Source organism: Rissa tridactyla, chromosome 9 (genome assembly GCF_028500815.1).
Source record: "Rissa tridactyla isolate bRisTri1 chromosome 9, bRisTri1.patW.cur.20221130, whole genome shotgun sequence".
Lineage (NCBI taxonomy): Eukaryota > Metazoa > Chordata > Aves > Charadriiformes > Laridae > Rissa > Rissa tridactyla.
Genome location: NC_071474.1, coordinates 12,423,067 through 12,440,995, shown reverse-complemented (window position 1 = coordinate 12,440,995; position 17,929 = coordinate 12,423,067). Strand labels below are relative to the sequence as shown.

Genomic DNA, 17,929 nt, shown 5'->3' with positions numbered 1-17,929 from the left:
AATCCAGCAGTCTTTTAAATATGCATTCTCTGCACCACTTATTTTAATTGGCATTTCTTTAGCATCCAAAACTGGTAACGCGCATCCCTAAGAACATCACAATTACTGCATTATAAGTATTGTAGCAAAGATTCATTAAAAATTACACAAATTAAATACTCTCAAAACAATTAAAACTTAAAAATGCTTTGCAAAACAAAATAATTACTTACTACTTTGGGTGAAATCTTTTGCTGAATGTTACTACTTTTGCTGCTGCCATTGTCACTATTTAGCTCTGGAAATTCATCTTCATCCTAAACAATACACAAATTAAGAATGAAGAGAATGGAACCAAGTCACATGAAAAGCATCAACTGAAGCGGCTGAAGCTAGATGAACTGAATCATGAAGCCCCACATGAACTGGAAGGGCTTAAAGTGACATAAATAGAAAGCGATGAAAAAATAAACACAGCATTTCTGTATCTGAGTAACCTTTTCAAAAAAAGAATCTATTAGTGTTTTACACTAAAGAAATCCAGTTACAATTAAGGGGGATAAAAACCAGAGAACACAGTAATTTGTCACTCAGGCACATTCTAAATCTTTCCACAACACCCAAATACAAGTCTTTGTACATACACAATGAAAGCATCATGTAAATAATTAAATTAGTGCCCTATATTGTGCACCTCTTGGAGTCAAATGTTTTGCAACTTCTCCCTGTTGAGAGCATCACTTATTCCACACACAACTTGCATCACTATAATGCAGAAACAGTTTTCATACAACACTACCTCAAAATACAGAGCTTCAGGACTCTGTTCTGTTCTACTTGACTGGCTTGTAGTTACAGGTTTTTCATGTCGTTTCTGCAAATTCTGCCTTCTTTCTGAAGACGTGCTGTGGTCTCTGCATCTGAAACCGGACTGAAAAATGATGAACGTGATTGACATTTTGCAATTTGGATTTTTCAAGATATGTGTGCGTGCACGTAAGGCATTCTCATCTGCTAATTAGCAGCTAAGAAGATACAGTTTTTACACAATTAGATTTAATAAACTGTGCTTTGGTGGTTTTTTTTGGGTGTGTGTTTTGGGTTTTTTGTTGTTGGGTTTTTTTTTCCCCCAGGGTGGAGGGGTTGTGTTTTTGTTTTTTACACCTGCACAAACATATTCTACGGACAGTATCAGATTATTCCTCCTCCCTTAAGACAAATACAGTATCTCTATATATTCACCTCCGCATTTCTGATTTAAAAAATAGAGTCCTTTGCCAAAGACAAAGAAAACCTGAAGAGTTGCTGGTGACTCTGCAGAACTCGGACATCAATCCTGCAAACTATCTGCAACCATGATCAAAAGAACTTTCTCCCACTAATTATTCTGTGTGCAGTTATTGCCTTTTCAACATGTGTTTTATAACAATGCATAGGCACAGAGTTCTCTAAGGACTGGAGCCCTCAAGTGTAGTGGTATAAACATTCGTCTGTTTATTACATTGGTGGAAACCCATGCACAAGAATGGCTGGCTGAAAGCAGAGCATAATTTCCATCTGAAATACTGGATCTCATACCAGTGTGTTTCTCAAGAAAGTTTCCTACAGACCTGGTACAAATTTAGCTTCAAAGGAAAATAATTTCTAGGACAATTCTGCCTTGAGGTACAGTAAATTTGGCTGGGGAAACCTCATTTAGAACTCTTTGTGCCAGCTTTGTTTTTAAATACGTAAAATAACTGCCAGATTTAGAGTCTATACTGACTGCATGAAAAGAAATCTGGTCCTTCCTACTCTCCCAATGCCATAAACCACAAGTAGTGGCTTCTAAAAGCCTCCGATTTGACTACAGATTATAAAAAGATTCAGAACTGCTATGCTTCCAGATACAAGCATCAAGGAACTTATTTATATAATAAACCCACAGATACCAAATGGGAAAATTCTAGACAAATTAACAATTCCATCTAAAAAAAACCCCAACTCTAAACAGCACAAGCTAGCTCACATATATCTGCACATACAGTTACATCTATGACAAAGCTCCCACTTCAAGCAAAACTTATATTTAAGCAAAGGCAGATGTTTCAGCCCTCTCTCTGTCCCCCTCTGAACCACCCCCCTCAATAAAATTAGACTACCAAAATTAGGAAGAACACTTTCTGCTCACATATTAATTACAGAAATCCTGTCCCACTTCAAGGAAGTTTCACAGAAACATATTCTTCAGATTTTAGCATAAAACAATTTTAATTCATTTATTAATAAAAATGCTAAATAATATGGTATGTAATTTAAAAAAAGAAAGTTTCAAAGACAACAGGAGTGAGAACACATGGTTCTAGTTCACTATCACATCATAATCCTCCTTTAGAAAGTTTCAGACTTTTTTTCCTAAGCTGTGAATACATCAACAACTGAACTAAACTTTTCTACGCCCACACTGTCTTAATTTCACAAGTTACTTTATAAATGTAACTTTCTTCTTAAGTAGATACATATAGAGAACAGGCTATAGGCAGAAGATTTCCAAGTACGTGAAATTTGTTTTTTTTATATATATATATAAAAAAATATATATGAATGATATATTGAGATATATATATGAATGATATAGTGCTAGCTCAAGAAACATACAAGGTAGAAACTCAACTTAAAAGTCCAGTTGCAAATTTCTACACTTTTCATTCACTGTTTTCATTAACTATTCTTCGTATGTTAAAATTTATAATCTATTTCAAATTCCTTATTTTCATATATTACAAGAAACAGAATACTTAAATTTAGAACAGTTAACAGTATACCTGTGAACTATTTCTTTGCTCAGCTTGTCTTCCACCTCTAGAAAACGTCTGAGTTTTTTCAATCCAAGGTTTTTTTTGAGTTGCCTGGGAATTTACATTAGTCCAACTCATACCAGCTGAAAGAGAAGCGCCATCTATGAAAAAATGAACTGGTATGACAGAATACATCATAGTGATACACATGCCACCAGAGCCAGGAACACAATTTTGATACAAATAAAGTTCTCTGAGAAATTCTAAAGCTCCTCTGACAACATTAACTTCTGTACCTATTTTTGTAAGTTCACAGAATTGCCTTTATGGAAGAGTCAGATGACAGACATTCAAATTGCCAACACCTGATCATCAAGAAGCAGTCAGACAAAGGATATCTCAGGCTCACATCCATAACAATTTTGGTCCAGTCATAAGTAATAGCCACTAGCATTACCCACTACTATCAGACTAACCAAAACATTTGTTTGTGTTTACAGTACTTCATTAAAGCTTCTGAAAAAAGTATGAGTAATTCTCAAAATTGAGAGTGAGACGACTTTGGCTTTATTACTCCCCAGGTACGAACTGGAGTCCAACAGGGTAAGGAAGCTTGAGGATAAAACACAACAGAAGCACAGCTTTGCCTGAATGCTGTCACTGGAGTCTCTGGCTTTTTTAATCCTTTAAAGAAAGGCAGCTATTAATAAACCATTAGTGATAGCTACTTATACACATGTTCATTCAACAAGTGATGGGGCAGTCTTGGGGGAGGTGGTGGAAATCACAGCAAAGACATATCTTCAGAAGTATCTGATCAGTTAGAGTAGCACGCTGAAAGAATGACGAGAGATGGTTCCTAGCAAAATGTAAAGCAAAAGTACAAACGTGACCCAGCCAAATTTTAAACAGCTCACCAGCTGAAGACAATGCTTACTTGTATTCATTGATGGTTCTACAACCTGAAAAGGAAAAAAAATTTTTTTTTAGTAGTTTTTATTATTAGCCTGTAGGATACAAGTATAGGTAAGTTATTCAGTTATGTTTACATACATTCATTGCACAAGAATCCGTATTTCTTGAAGTCATGGCTGCAGCCTGGTTATTGCCGTGCTTAGGACTACAATAGCCACTGTCACTGTCAATGTCTGCTTCACTTGCACCCTGTTCACTAGAGGACTCTGCAGCAGGGTGAGAAGCTCTTCTGCGCCTCCCTTTTGATTTCCAAAGCATTGTAGAGGCACTCTCAGAAAGTGACTTATTAGCTATATCTGAAGGAAAGTCTGCAAGACACAATAAAAATATAATGACTTGTGGAGGAATTGTTAAGAGGCATGAAAAACCTACACGTCATAAAAACAAATGGAAAAAGCCAAAGCCTTTGCACGTGACAACAATTTCCTTTTAATAAAATTAAAACCAGCATTGAATTTCTTTAAAAAAATATGTCTAGGTCCAACTATTAATAATAATCAACTCCTTCAAGAAGAGTCTGAAGGACTCTTTTAGGAAAGATGGTAACTAACATGTTTTGTACACCTAGAAGACAAGAAAGAAATTACCTGTTTGCTGTGATGCATCGACCAACAAAACAATCTTTGACCTGTTCTCAGGACCTGATGAACTAGTCTCCTTTTGAGTGGCGACATTTTTCACTGGAGGACGCTTACTTTTTATGTGCGTCTGTAACTGCTGTTGCTGTTTTAAAAGATTAGCCACACATAAACATAAATCATATGATTTGACTTCATAGCTGTGATCAAGTAAAGCAATTAAAAGTTCTAATGCTCTCTACAGAAGCCACGTGTTTAAAGACAAAGAGATTAAGGGAAACATTCATGAAAATGTTTGATTTATTAACCTCTTTGCAGTATTTTCTGCATGAACTGTTCATTATGATGTGGAAGTATCAAAAAAAGGTAAAGAATGTATGGGATATACTTCCTTTGTTCCCCAATGAAGTAATTCTAAGCTCAGACCAAACCAGCAGAGAGGCAGTAGAAGGGAGTTCCCCATGTTCTACTTCCAGACTTTACAAACTCACCAAGTACTTTACCACAGAATGTCTGTGTAAACAGAGTTTTCTTAATCTCTGATTTAACACCTTTTCTGCCCACCTTTCCTTCTATTGATACTACCTGTTCTTGCTCAAATGAGATGCATGCTTCCTGTGCAAAGATATTTTCTTTATACAGTTCCACTTATCCTATTAAAAACCAGACTTACTTTTTGTATGACTGGTCCCCTGTTACTGCTTCTGCTCCGCTGACTGGATAATGGAAAGACCTGGCCTGACGGGTTGGGACGCTCAGTGCATTCTGTAGTAACTGTATTTACAGCATTTGCTGTTTGAAACGGCGCAGAATAGGGAGTAGGGAAAGGATGATAGAAACCCATGACCTGAGCACATGGTGCTGGCATCAGCTGGTAATACGTATATTCTGTAGAAACAGGTGGTTGCGCAGATATTATAGGATAAGCAAGGTATGGTCCTGCAGGATTTGGGCTGGGTTGCTGCCATCTGATGTCATTGTTGTATAATGGAAACTGTCTGTAAAAATCAAAAGGAAACACAACTGCTCAGTAAGATTTTTCCTCTCAGAGAAATTCAGATCTCTACCACCCCCTTAAAAAAAAACCACCCACCAACCAACCAAATAACCACAACTCATTTGTTTCATGAGCTCCTAGCTTTTAATAACTGAACTTAAATTTATTAGTACTTCTTAGAGATGCCAATTAAATGATTCATAAGCTCAAATTACATTCACACACAAAATAATTATCTCTGTTGATCTTGCCATTTGTATAAACTTATAAAATTTCTAATATTAAACTTAGAAATAAAATGTAGGCATTTCCTTTGACAAGTACTTCAGATCCATTACAATTTCATTGTTTCAGAAAACACATATAACCTAAGAAGATACCTAAGCTTATACAAGGTAAGCTAGCAGACATGTCAAACACTAGCATTCATTAGCTAATTGGGGACCAAGTGCTTCAGAATGTTAAGTTGCCAACTCACCCTTGTTCAAAATACCTATGTAAATGCAGCCCTGAAGAAGCACACATGAAAACAGGCATTTACAAACTTACTACTGAAACCAAGCGTGGAGACTTCTTCCTGTGTTTATTTGTGATACAGCATACTACAAAAAGACTCCCTTGGAAACTATGAACCCAATTCTCTTTCTCTTCAAACCCCCAAGAGACCAGGAGACCGTGTACATGGAAAACGTAGAGGCTCGAATATTAGAGAAAGAGAACAGGAAAAGTAAAGATTCAGGATAATCTTACAGATCTGCAGCAGGCAGTTGCTAAAGGATTATTTTTGTTCTTACCTATTCGAGTGCAGCAGCACTAAAGTGCTGTCCAAATAAACACTGGGTACATTTAAAAAAAAAAAAATCAAACAGCAACAATTATTTATGCCTTCAATACAAAATAATCAACATTGAAGATGTGCATTCACAGTGAATACCACATCTGGGCTAGAATAACGAGTTCCTAAACTCAATGTATTATAACTAGTGATGCAAAGAGAACAGGATACAGCTACACTCAACACAAGTGTCAACTGCATACTGTTTTGCCATGGCAGGATCCAAGTTGGACACCTGGAGCCTTGCTTCAGCATCAGAGATTCAGACACAGACCTCTTTACTGCCCTGGAAGATGCAAAAGCATAGCAGGTGACTTTGTGAGGGATTTGTACCAGACCTCTGTATCCAAGGAAAGAAAAGCAGCACAGAATATGAATAGAGAAAAGTAGAGAGAAGGAAGTAAAAGAAAAAAAGATTGGCAACAGAGAAACTTCATCCTCACCCATGAAGGGTCAGAAGATTAAATACGGTAAACAAAATGAATACACAGTCAACAGTCATCGACTCCTCTCAAGTCTGCCAAAAGTTTAAACTAATTCAAAAATATATTATCTTCCATGAAGATCACAACCACTTATTACCTATTGGATTGGTTTTCCTGTACAAATGGATAGCAAGTGATCAGGTAGCTAGGGATGGGAGTTGGTTCCATGCCATTAATTCCTCCACTGTCGTTAGGAAGTGCCATTGGGATCATTAGTGTTTCTGGACCCTTCTTCTGAGGAATAAATGGTTCTACTTCAGCTGACAGCTTGACATTCTTAAAGAGAAAAGAAATAACGTCTTCATTAATACAATCATTAATTGTTTGGGAAAATACAGATTCATAAAGCTGTATGGTAATTACCACAAATAGCAGGAAAATGGATGATAAGACTACAGTATTTCTGCAGTAATCTGAAAGAGGTGGAAAACAGTCAGCAAGTGCTTGTTATATCCTTCCAAACAGCATGGGGTGTAATACAGATCACCAACGTTTAACATTTGTATTAACCTTTACATTTTCAAAGTGCAATAGAAACACTAACGAATTTAAAAGGGACTGAAGTTCAGATCCTGCAGAGGATATACTAGTCTGAGCACAGAAAGAAATCAAATTAGCACTGTAGGTGGAGCACAGTTGTGTAGGCTTTCAGAAGTGAAACCAACATATGGAAGATGTAGTAATGCCTGGCCTACTACACAAAATTGACCACGTTCCTAGGCAATTATAAGAGAGATTTCTCAGCAGTAAACCATAGGTTTACTGCTAAAATAGATGGTGTATCACAGAAGAACCCCCCCCCCACATTCCATCTGCACAATTTTAACATTTTAAAGCATTAAGAATATGATTAAGTTCTGCCATGAAGGCGGCATTAGAGACTGCTTAGAAATAAGTTTTAAACTATGCTTTCATAGAAAAGTATCTCCTCCAATCCTTAAGGTACCCTCAGCAGTTTGTAAGGTGTTTTTACCCACACTTTTGGTCTTGTATGGAACAGCTGGATCTTATACTTAAACAATGAAAAATGTTCTATTCAATAAGACAATTGCAGATCCAAAAGTACCCTTAAATTCTACATTTCATTGTAAGTTACATTTGGACAAAAAGCATTTTTTTTTGTACAAAGATATCAGCTTAATGACACTTGTGTCACATTAGTATCTCATAGAATACCAGTTTCTAAGAAGATTCTCTCTAAAGCAGGCAGGGACTCCAGAAAATCTTCCTTGCATTAGTCTAAGAAAGAATTCCAAAGGCAACACATAACCTGTATGAGGACATGCACTTATTTTACAAAAAGGAGAGCCTGAAGGTTTGATGTGCTGTGGGCAGTCTTATATCCTTGCCACTACCTGTACAACATCCACAGGAACAGAAACAGTTAAATAATGGAAACTCTGAAAACATCATGGCAGGCAGTCCCATGTCTACCACACACTTCTCAGTCCATGCCCTTGCTCTGTGTCAAACCCACAATCCAACTAGAGGCTGCTTTACTGTCCAATACCTGAACGTACAAACTTATTACAAAACACCCCCCAAATTTATTTTTTTTTAAATAAGATGCCATATTTGTTTAGCAGCATGAGGTGGAGGAGGTGGGAGGGGCAAGTCCAAAAATGTTTTGAAAATACAACTGTCCCAGTCAGTGAGAAAGGCTACTTTTACTTGATAAGTAGATACTTCAATGTATCAGACTGAAATAGAAAAAGTAAGGTCAAGACCCACTCACACAGAGTACTGGATCGTTATTTAGTTAGTCTGACACATTTACATACAAGAAAATATAATTACTGATCAAAAGGTAGAATCATCATCAAGTAAATTACTAAGACGAGGAGTTACGCTGTAATTCACTAAATGAGGTGAAAACCAACTGGTATTTAAGTACTTTGCTGTCATGCACTCCAAGAAAGAGGAGAGGAAAAGAAAACATAGTTGAGACTTTAAAAACTCCCTAACTTTCACATAAGTATTACATTCACTATTATATCATCATAACTACCAGTGGCTGATGCATTATATTTTTACAATATAGAAGTCTTTTCAATACATATTACTTATTGTAATATTAGAATTCCCTGCCAATTTCAAAAATTAAACCAAAATTTTTGCTCAATGCATTCTTTTCAACTCCAAATATGACATTCAAACTAGGTAATTGTGAAGGCAGTCATTCTAAAACAGCTATACGGATGACTTGTACAAGTGGAATCCAACTTTTCTTACAAAAAGTGTTGTTATATATGAAGTGTCTTCCTCTCTTTTTATTTTTACCCGTCCATCATCAAATTTGCTAATTCATACTTCTTTCATGAGATTTTACGCAGTATTAGCTCAAATTTTGCCATCAGCCATTTCCTGTAAATATCAGTTCACCAAATAATTTCTATTTAAACATCACTCACTTTTTCCAAAATACTCTACACCTCACCAAAAGTGAACTTTATAAATACAGGAGGAAGCTTTCTAAGTGAAACATTACTTAGGGTAAAAGATCATTGTCTGCAGGATGTCTGCAAGTATTAACTTGAGATCAAAGTTACATCCTTAACAACTTTGATGGTAAGACATTCCACAAGCCACAGTGACCAAGGCCAAAGCTTGTTTATAAATGAACTGAGGATTCAAAAAAAAAAAAGGTACAAAATGGGTGGGGAAAGCAAAAATTGTGAAGTATAGAGTCCATGATTATTTTTAACCATTTCTCGAGAAGCTTCTCCGTCTTTGGACTTGTCAAAGCGTGCTGGGAAAGCAGAAAATGTCCCTTCCAACAAAATGAGCCTCTGCTTTGATATCTTATTGAGTAAGAACATGAGTCATTTACAGATAAAATTGTAGCATAAGAGACCTGAAGTTTTAGCAGCAACCCAAAAAGGAAAACAAAATATCTGAAAAAAATAAATAAAAGGATAAAAGCGGAATTAAGAGTGGCAGGAGGAAAAAAGTATGTCTTACCAAGTGACAAGATACACCATCCTTGTCAAAAAAAGTGGTTATAAATGACTGTTCTGAAAATGCTTACGACTATAAGCGCCAATACAGAAGCATCACTACCTGCTGTGCAACGAGGTCTGCATTACAGTGGTATTAATAATATTAATTAAATGCATTTTTTGATTGTTAGGTAGTAAGTGAACATTTCTTCCTTCTACGTTAACTCTTTTTCAACTCCTTCAGTTACATGCAGAGGAAAAACAGCAGTGCAGCAGGAGCAGGGAGCTGGTGCCACAGCCATGGAAGCCCTGCTGGCCCCAGAGCACCCTCCCTGAGGCCAGGCTCAGCCCGCAGCCACCAGGTCACTTGCCCATCCCCTGCAAAACCCCAGGGCATCCTCCTCAACACACAGCACCATGGGCAGAAACACCTTTCCTTAACAAAAAAAAAAAAAAAGTCAAGTGCTTGTGTACTGTGATCATGTAATAAGTGACAGAAATACTGACACTCAAACCCCTCCCTGAAAACTAAGAGGTTTTTTTTTTCCATGCTATTTCAAGATTGCCAGGCAAAAATATTTGCGTAAGAATAGATTCAGTTGTGGGCTGGCCTACAAAACTAGATGGCATAAACATTAAAGGAACACACCAAGACTGCCTCATCCTTAGAAAATTCAACAGTAAAACTAAGGGTGAGTGCTTTACAGATATGGTATTCTTAATGAAGCACCGAAAGCTTTCAGACAACTATTCCTAATCTGCTGGTCACTATCTCCCAGCAATACGTCAAGAGAACTTTAGCCAAGATACTAATTATAAACCACTCCAGTACTGGCTCGGAAAATAGTCAAAACGTTTTATTTATGATACAGGTTGGGACAAGATTCCCTATATAAAGGCCCAAGGTCTTTCCTGTCTGGTTGTTTGCTCTTTCCCTACATTATTTTGGGATATTAATGTGGAAATATGAAAGTCATTCCTTAATGGCAAGACAGTTGCAGAACGGTCCCATTACAATGATTTTTGTGATTTGTATCATTCATTATTAGTATTATAAGATAACACTCTTTCACATCAAGTACTAAAAAAAAAAAAAAAAAAAAGAGATATAACTGATCAAAACAGGAGCCAAGTGGCTCCCATAGCAAAGTATTTCTTGTCATTTGCAAAGATAATCCCTACCTTACTTTTCCATCCAAGTATTTTGTATAGTATTCAATTTATTTAAATCTTTCCAATAAAAATAGGACTATACATCTTTAAGATTTTGGTGTGGGTTTTTTTTTTTGGTAGTATTTTTGCTTTGTAGTTTGTTTTTGGGTTTTTTGTTGTTTTTTTTTTTAATTTATTTTAAAAAAATAACGCACAACACACTGGTATCATGTAATTTCACAAGTTTTGGAAAATTTCATTTGAATTATTCTGCTTGATTTTGCTGGGTTCAGCAACTCAGAGATGCCCAAACTAGAAGGACAACTTTAATGTTTCTTTTCCTGTTGCCCAGTCTCTTACACAGGTAATGATTAACTATTGCTATGACAGAGTAATTGGCTGATACATTTAATTACCGTTTTCTGTACAGCTCATAACATATTTAGCTTGTCTATAATGGTAAAATAAAGATACAGAATATCCTGTAATCATAAACACATATGGGTGTATTTCAAAGTTAATTTCTTTTTTGCCTACAGAACTTTGAGAGTGTCTTTTATTTAAAGGAATCAAAATGGCATTTCAGAAATCTTTTACATGCATTACACCTTAAACACTTTTCTCTTATGCAATTTAATCTGTACCTACAGGTTTGTTTGGTTTGTGGAGGTTTTTTTTAATGCTTCTAAGAAGCTTATTTCACCAAAAAGAAAAATTTATAGGGTAAACCTGTTTTTAAATTTTGCATTTTGTTCTGTAGCCACTATATGTATCTATCTATCTCTCTCTTTATATATATATATATATATCAGAATAGGAACTGAAAACTTGAAAACCTTAATATGGGTATTTCAAAATCATTCTGCAAGCATAATACAAGCAACCTCTAGCACAACTGATACATTTCATTAGACAAGGACCCATTTCCCCTTCAAGCTAGAAAACAGAAAGACAGCTCAAGTGTATTGACAACTAAACAAAATTAACTTCAACATATTGCTTCCTTATAGTATTTTAGCAGTCCCTCTAAAATACTTAAAAGTTCCTTTTTACATAGGATGTGTCTTCAGATAAGAACACAAAACTTTATTAAACTTAAAGCAAAAAGGGGAAGCAAGTGGCCCAAGTCGGGTCAGACTGCTAACCAAACCAGAATATAAACAGAAATAACTCTCCAATGTGATTATCCAGACATTTCAGTACATTTCACAGATGGCTAGTGGTTTCTATCTGACACACGAGGGAAACAAAATAGCAAGCCTCAGGAATTTGCCCAAAGTTATCTAAGCAGATATTTTAGGACCCCGGTTTTCTCAGCTAGGAGGAAGGGATGGTAGAGACAGACAACGAGGTAACTCCTCTTTTTAATAAATGGCATTTTAAGTCTCCTGGGTCCTAATACATCATCAGAACAACAAAAATATTATTCTCTTAATAGTGTAGGAAGAGAAAGTAAAACAAGCAAGAGAAAAGAACAACCAATTTAGTAATAGCAAAAGTGCTGCTAATTTCTCATTATCTCAAATATCTCAATATCTCAAAATGCCTCCAACTGAGGCTTCTTATTTCTTTTAACAGGTTCTCTCTGTGCTTCTTTGGCCAGATATAGAAATAATGCCAAATAAAACAGTTTGTTACTTTTATTAAATACCGAGTTGACATGCTTGAGACTCAGTGGAAATAGCAACCAATGACCACTGAAATAAAACTCCAGAATAAGAAAGGAGATCCTTTTTTAAATCGCATTTTGTTTCAGACACAAATACTAAGTGCATAAATCAAAGCACGTGCAAATATGTACAAATGTGATTCCTCAAAGTCTTCATCCACCCAGTACAAGTGGAATGACAAGTGCAGATGAACAGAACTAACAGGACTGATCATGCCACTGGTTTGTAACCACAAGCAAACAAAAAGAATTAGACAAGAAAGATGTGTCAAATGCTAAAGAATTTGGGGAAGGTTCCTACACTTTTGCTAATCCTTACAACAGACAACTTCTGATATTAATTTATGCTGTAATTGCTCTCACAGTATTGAGGTTTATTCTAGTCTGCAACCACTAAAAAATTAGCACTTTGCCACTTACAGCAGTAAATGCAGAGTCAACCCCTAAACAGTTAATATAAAGTAATATATGTTTTTGATCAGGCAATCTAAAGGCAAACATTGCAAATACTGCAAGACCAAACTTAATTTTATTTTGAGTGCATCTTTTTCATGTTTATTCAACCTTCCACATCAAAAAGCTGAACAAAGCTTTATTGAAATTGACCTCTGATAACAAAACTCGATTCTAAATATAAGTTTAAGTCCAGCTGAAACATCAGATTTTCCATCAGTTGCCTATTAGTGTAAGCACACTCCTTCAAAAGAAACCAAGATTTATACAGAAGTCTCTTTTGTAGATATCCCTACTCTCAATTTACAAAATGTTTTGCAGTAGGTCATTACATATTTCAGTGCAACAATTACAACTCTTTCTAGACAGCATATATACTGAAGAGACCCTTTGTTTCCTATATAAAAGCTACTGTAGTCATCAACAGCTGCAAAGACCGAAGATGACACAAGCAGGAACAGACTGGTAAACTTTGTCCTATAGTTATAGCACTGTATGTTTAATCTTAGAAAAGTTGTTGTTCATTGTAGCTTAATGTCATTCAGCATTTTCCATTAAATAGGATCTCTGTCAGCTTGCTCTCTTAGAAGAGAACACTTGGATATCAATCTTACCATTCACAGGGTGAGAAAACAGACACATGGCACATTTCAGAGGGCTATAATAAAATCAGCTGGTTTGCTGTCTCCGAGTCTGGAAACAAGAAGTCTCATCACAAGTGTAAGATAAAAACATAGCTCAAATTAAAAAAAAAAAGTAAGAAAAAACAATCCTGCTTTTGAATTTTGGATTTCATAATTTAAAAGTCATTTCAGTAGTAAGACAGGTCACATTTCATCTATTTTAAGAGAAACTTTACAAATATGGAAGTCATTGTTTCTATAATTAGTTCCTTCTAAGTGGCAGATACTTCAGGAATGGTAAATATGCAGTCCAACTGGAAACACCAGCAGCAGGCGATTTAACAAAGCACAAAATTTAATCCTCCCTATTTAGATTAAACATAGTAATTTCAATGCAACACTTAAAGCAAATACACTATGAAGTCAGTCTTTCCCTTTTCCCTCAGCTCATAATAAGGGAACCATGCATAATCCCCTTCCCTTTCACAGAAGAAAGTACCATGCTCAGAATAAAACAAAGCTCAGTATTAAGGTTTTTTTTTTTTCACACATGTAAAAAATAAGCAAGTGGGACAATGCGACAAGTTGGCATGTTTAAACTCAAACCCAGAATATTCTAGAAAAAAGGGGGAAAAATAAAATTTAACAGCTACAAAGCTTGTCCAAAGATGAAAAAAACAAAACCCTACCAACAGGATCCTCTTCACTTATCTAGTTTACAGCATTTAACAGTACATACAAACTTTTAAACTCACACTATCAATGCGAAGTAGAAATATTTGAGTGCTTTGTGGCCTATGTACTGAAAGTATTAATACAAACCATTCATGCAAATCAGCTTCCTCATCTCCACAAACAAGTCAATGATAAATAAATTTGTGATCAAAAAGTCAAGATGTTCGTGTATCATATTAATAACATCTAAACTCACCGGAGAACATATTCTCTATAACAAAAAAAAAAATCTCTCACAAAACCCATATTCTTCTGCACTTTCAAGGTTGAAGATGAAGTAACATGCACAGTGATCTTTCCCAGTTTGCCTCAGTTTAAAATTCTGCCATCGGTAAGGAACATTGAAGGAAATCAGATAGGATAAAGAGTACAAAACATTGGTCTAGATCTACTTCTATTGCAAGCATGTTATCAAACCAACTGTTGAACACTCAAGAATAGTAAGGGCAAGCAGAACAGGCTGCCTTTAAGCAATACTAATACAAAACACAGGTCACTGATTTTGCAACTTCACCTGATTTCTCAACTGTGCTAATGGAACCAAATGTCTTAATCACAGGGCAAGACAAGGGTATGACACTGAGAAAAATCAAAGCACAGCAGTACCTTTAAGAGGGGAAGTTGTTTCTCTTTAGTTTTCTACCACAATCAGCTTCAATAGAAAGAGTGGCAGAGGTCACATGCTAAGTTTTATCTCTCATAGGAAAATAACCTACACTTCACTGCTGAAACCCATACACTTTTTAACACGAGCAGTTTTGGTTTTGGCATAGATTGAAGCTTCCACACTCACTACAAAAATCATAACACATCCTATCATAAAACAATTGTTTTTAAGCAGCTTCATTACGATTTCTTCTATGTCAGCTGCCAAAACATCACTGAGCATATTACAACAAGCAAAGTCATACCAGAGTTTAGGTCACAGAAACCTGAAGGGCAATCTAAAAGTGACATCTTTTTGTCATTTAGGTGTCCAAATGTTCTTGGTGCATGACATCTCAATCCCGATTTACTGACCCAACACCACAAAACTCTGTTCAAATACATTCCCCATCAAAAGCATTTGCAATCTCCCTTTGCTCTTGAAATACTATACTTTAACATAGCATAATAGTTCTGCTCCTTCATATTCTAATTCCACAGTAGTTATTCCTGTCAGCATGTACAGTTACCATTACTGTGGCTGAGAGAGCATTCTGAGGGGAAAGGGAGAAGAGGTTAAGCAGTGTTAAAACACATCTACATTCTTTAATATTCATTTATCAGATGCCATGCAATACAGGTGCAGAAAGAAGCCCAAATCAAAGAAATGAGCGAACAGCACCCAAAACTGATGCAACCTTACCGAACACTTACACTAGTAAAAGATTACATTAAATTCTTACAGCACAAAAGGTTCAAACCCAAAGCATTAAGGGATCCCCTAATCAAGATGCTACTGTATACTGAGAAGACAAAAGCAACCAGATAGTTGAATCATTTTAGAAACTCATCAGGTATTAATTATTTGTCTGCCCAGAAGCCTTACTAGTGGATAACAAACCAACAGGACTAGATATACTGCAAACAGTATAAACAAGGAGATGGTTTCTGCTTCAAAGAGCTTATCTGCACCTCCAAGGTGAAATACTGCACTGAATTAAGATAATCACAGAGTTGGAGTCAACACTTTTGTTGTGTTGTTCACAGTGCACAGTGTATTTTCAGCTTTCACAAGCTATTTCCAACAAATAAAAAGAGAATGTTTTGATAGGGGCACGTGTGTGTGAACCTCAGGTAATGAAGGGCTCAAGCAACAAGGAATAAATATTTCACAAGCGTACTGCAGTACTAATTACAGATGAACCAAAGTGGGGGGGGGACGCACCAACACAACAAACCCCAAGATTTTAAAGCAAAGAGTACAACAGATTAGACTAACGCAAATTTTACAGAGTAAGATCAGTTTTTCTACATGAAGGCAAATAAGAAAACATAAAAAAAGTGAATTTAAAATCATTATCACACCAGAAAGCCTAGTAAGAAAGAAACAGTGGGAGCCATACTGTAATAACACAATGTTCACTAACTTCCTTAGACACATGTACAAAATGAAAAGTAACATATCTTTACAGAGTACATTATTACTCAGTATCTACTTTGCTACAGGAGCTAGTGCTATTTTATTGATTAATCCTACTGTTAAAACCCCTGGAGACGCCAAAGCTGAAAGCTACAAAAAAAAAAAAGGAATAATTTACAAATTTGCAACATATTCTGCTGCAATAGAAGCTTAAAAGTAAGGTCAGGTTGTTATGGATAGTAACATTCATGTCAGATATATGGTTTAGATCTACCTCCTGACGATGAAACATTTCATTGCCTATATGTAACAAATCATATGAACTCTTAAATCCCAGTTTAAGCTTCTCCATACCCACAGTTTGAAGGCTCTTAAGAGTAATGCAAACTGATTACCCTGACAAAGCCAAGTTAAATATTGGGGGGGGGGGGGGGGGGGGGGGGGAAAGCAACTTGTAGAATTAGTGAGCTCTACCCAGCTCTTTCCCACTCAGCTAACCAGCTGAGACCATCGGCTATGTCCTAACACTGAAGACTTCAACCTGAACCTGGTATTTACAGTATTTCAATAAGAGTGACATGCCTCTCACACTGCAAAGTTATCAAGAAGCCCGTAAAAGCCTCATCTAGCAACCAGGCAGGTTTAAATTAAATGTCACTGACTGCAATTATTCCCTAAGCTGGAAACAAAGCCTGAAGGAACAGGAGGGAGAAGGCCAAACCGGAGCTTCCCGTCCCTTTGCCAACACCGAGGGGAGACGCTCAGGGCTTCACCCCAACAGACGGAGCCCGGGCTATGCCGGGGCCGGGCCGGGCCCGACGCCTCCCGGAGGAGGCCAGCGCCCGGCCCCCCGCCCCGGGCGGCACCGACCCGGCACACACACGCCGTGCTCCCGCTTCCAGCCTTGAAAACGCCCCGTCTGAATCCCACTAGGGTCCCTTCTCCAGCGGGGAGGTACGGCAGTCCCCCTTCCCCCACCACCGGTCCCCGTCCCTCCCTCACAGCCACCACCGGCCTCCGCAGGCCGCGGGCCGCACCCTGCCCCTCCGCTCGGCCGCTGCCTGACGGGACGGGCCTGACAGAGCCCGGCCGCCGCCCCGGCGCTTTCCCCCTCCCCTGCTCCCCTCTTCCCGCCCGGCCCGGCCGCTCGCCCCCCTCCCTCACCACGGCGCCGGGGCGTCGCTATCACCCTCCCGCCGCAGCTGTTTACGATCTCCTCCGCGCCGAGCCCGCCCCCCCGCACCTTGTCGGCTTTGTCCATGGCTCCAGCTGGGCTGGGCGGCGGCTCTAATAAGGACGGCGGAGAGTCCGAGCCGCCTTCCCCATGGCGCTCGGTTCCCCCCTCCTCGGGCTCCCGCACACACCCGGAGCGGCGCTGGCCCCGCTCGCAGCTATCACGGAAAGCGAGCCCGGCTACGCCACGGCCGGGGGCGGGGAGCGGAGGGAGGGCGGACGACGGGGCGAGGGCGGCGGGGCGGGATCATCTGGGACGGCAGCCGGGCGGGCCCAAGCCGCGGCGAACGCCTTCGCAACTCCCCCCCTACACACACCGCCGGCCGTGTTCTGTGCACACGAAAACCACGGAGGTTGTGACTTAAACGTTAAAGAAATGGTCAAAAAGGAATGGGGCGCGGGGCCGCGTTATTGCCCCTGCCCGGGGCCGTCGC

General features: G+C 38.1%; 1 protein-coding gene across 1 annotated transcript in view; it reads right to left on the bottom strand.

Moving 5' to 3' along the window:
* Positions 1-17,728, bottom strand: part of SECISBP2L (SECIS binding protein 2 like) — a 31,263-nt gene extending 13,535 nt beyond the window's left edge. The window contains exons 1-9 of the mRNA XM_054214109.1: positions 17,506-17,728; positions 6,724-6,902; positions 4,983-5,307; positions 4,319-4,454; positions 3,810-4,039; positions 3,694-3,718; positions 2,784-2,899; positions 779-910; positions 213-296 (exon numbers count right to left, since the gene is read on the bottom strand). Coding sequence (XP_054070084.1) covers positions 213-296; positions 779-910; positions 2,784-2,899; positions 3,694-3,718; positions 3,810-4,039; positions 4,319-4,454; positions 4,983-5,307; positions 6,724-6,902; positions 17,506-17,523 — 1,245 coding nt within the window. The 5' untranslated portion in view covers positions 17,524-17,728. The remainder of the gene's footprint in view (positions 1-212; positions 297-778; positions 911-2,783; positions 2,900-3,693; positions 3,719-3,809; positions 4,040-4,318; positions 4,455-4,982; positions 5,308-6,723; positions 6,903-17,505) is intronic.
* Positions 17,729-17,929: the final 201 nt, after the last annotated feature.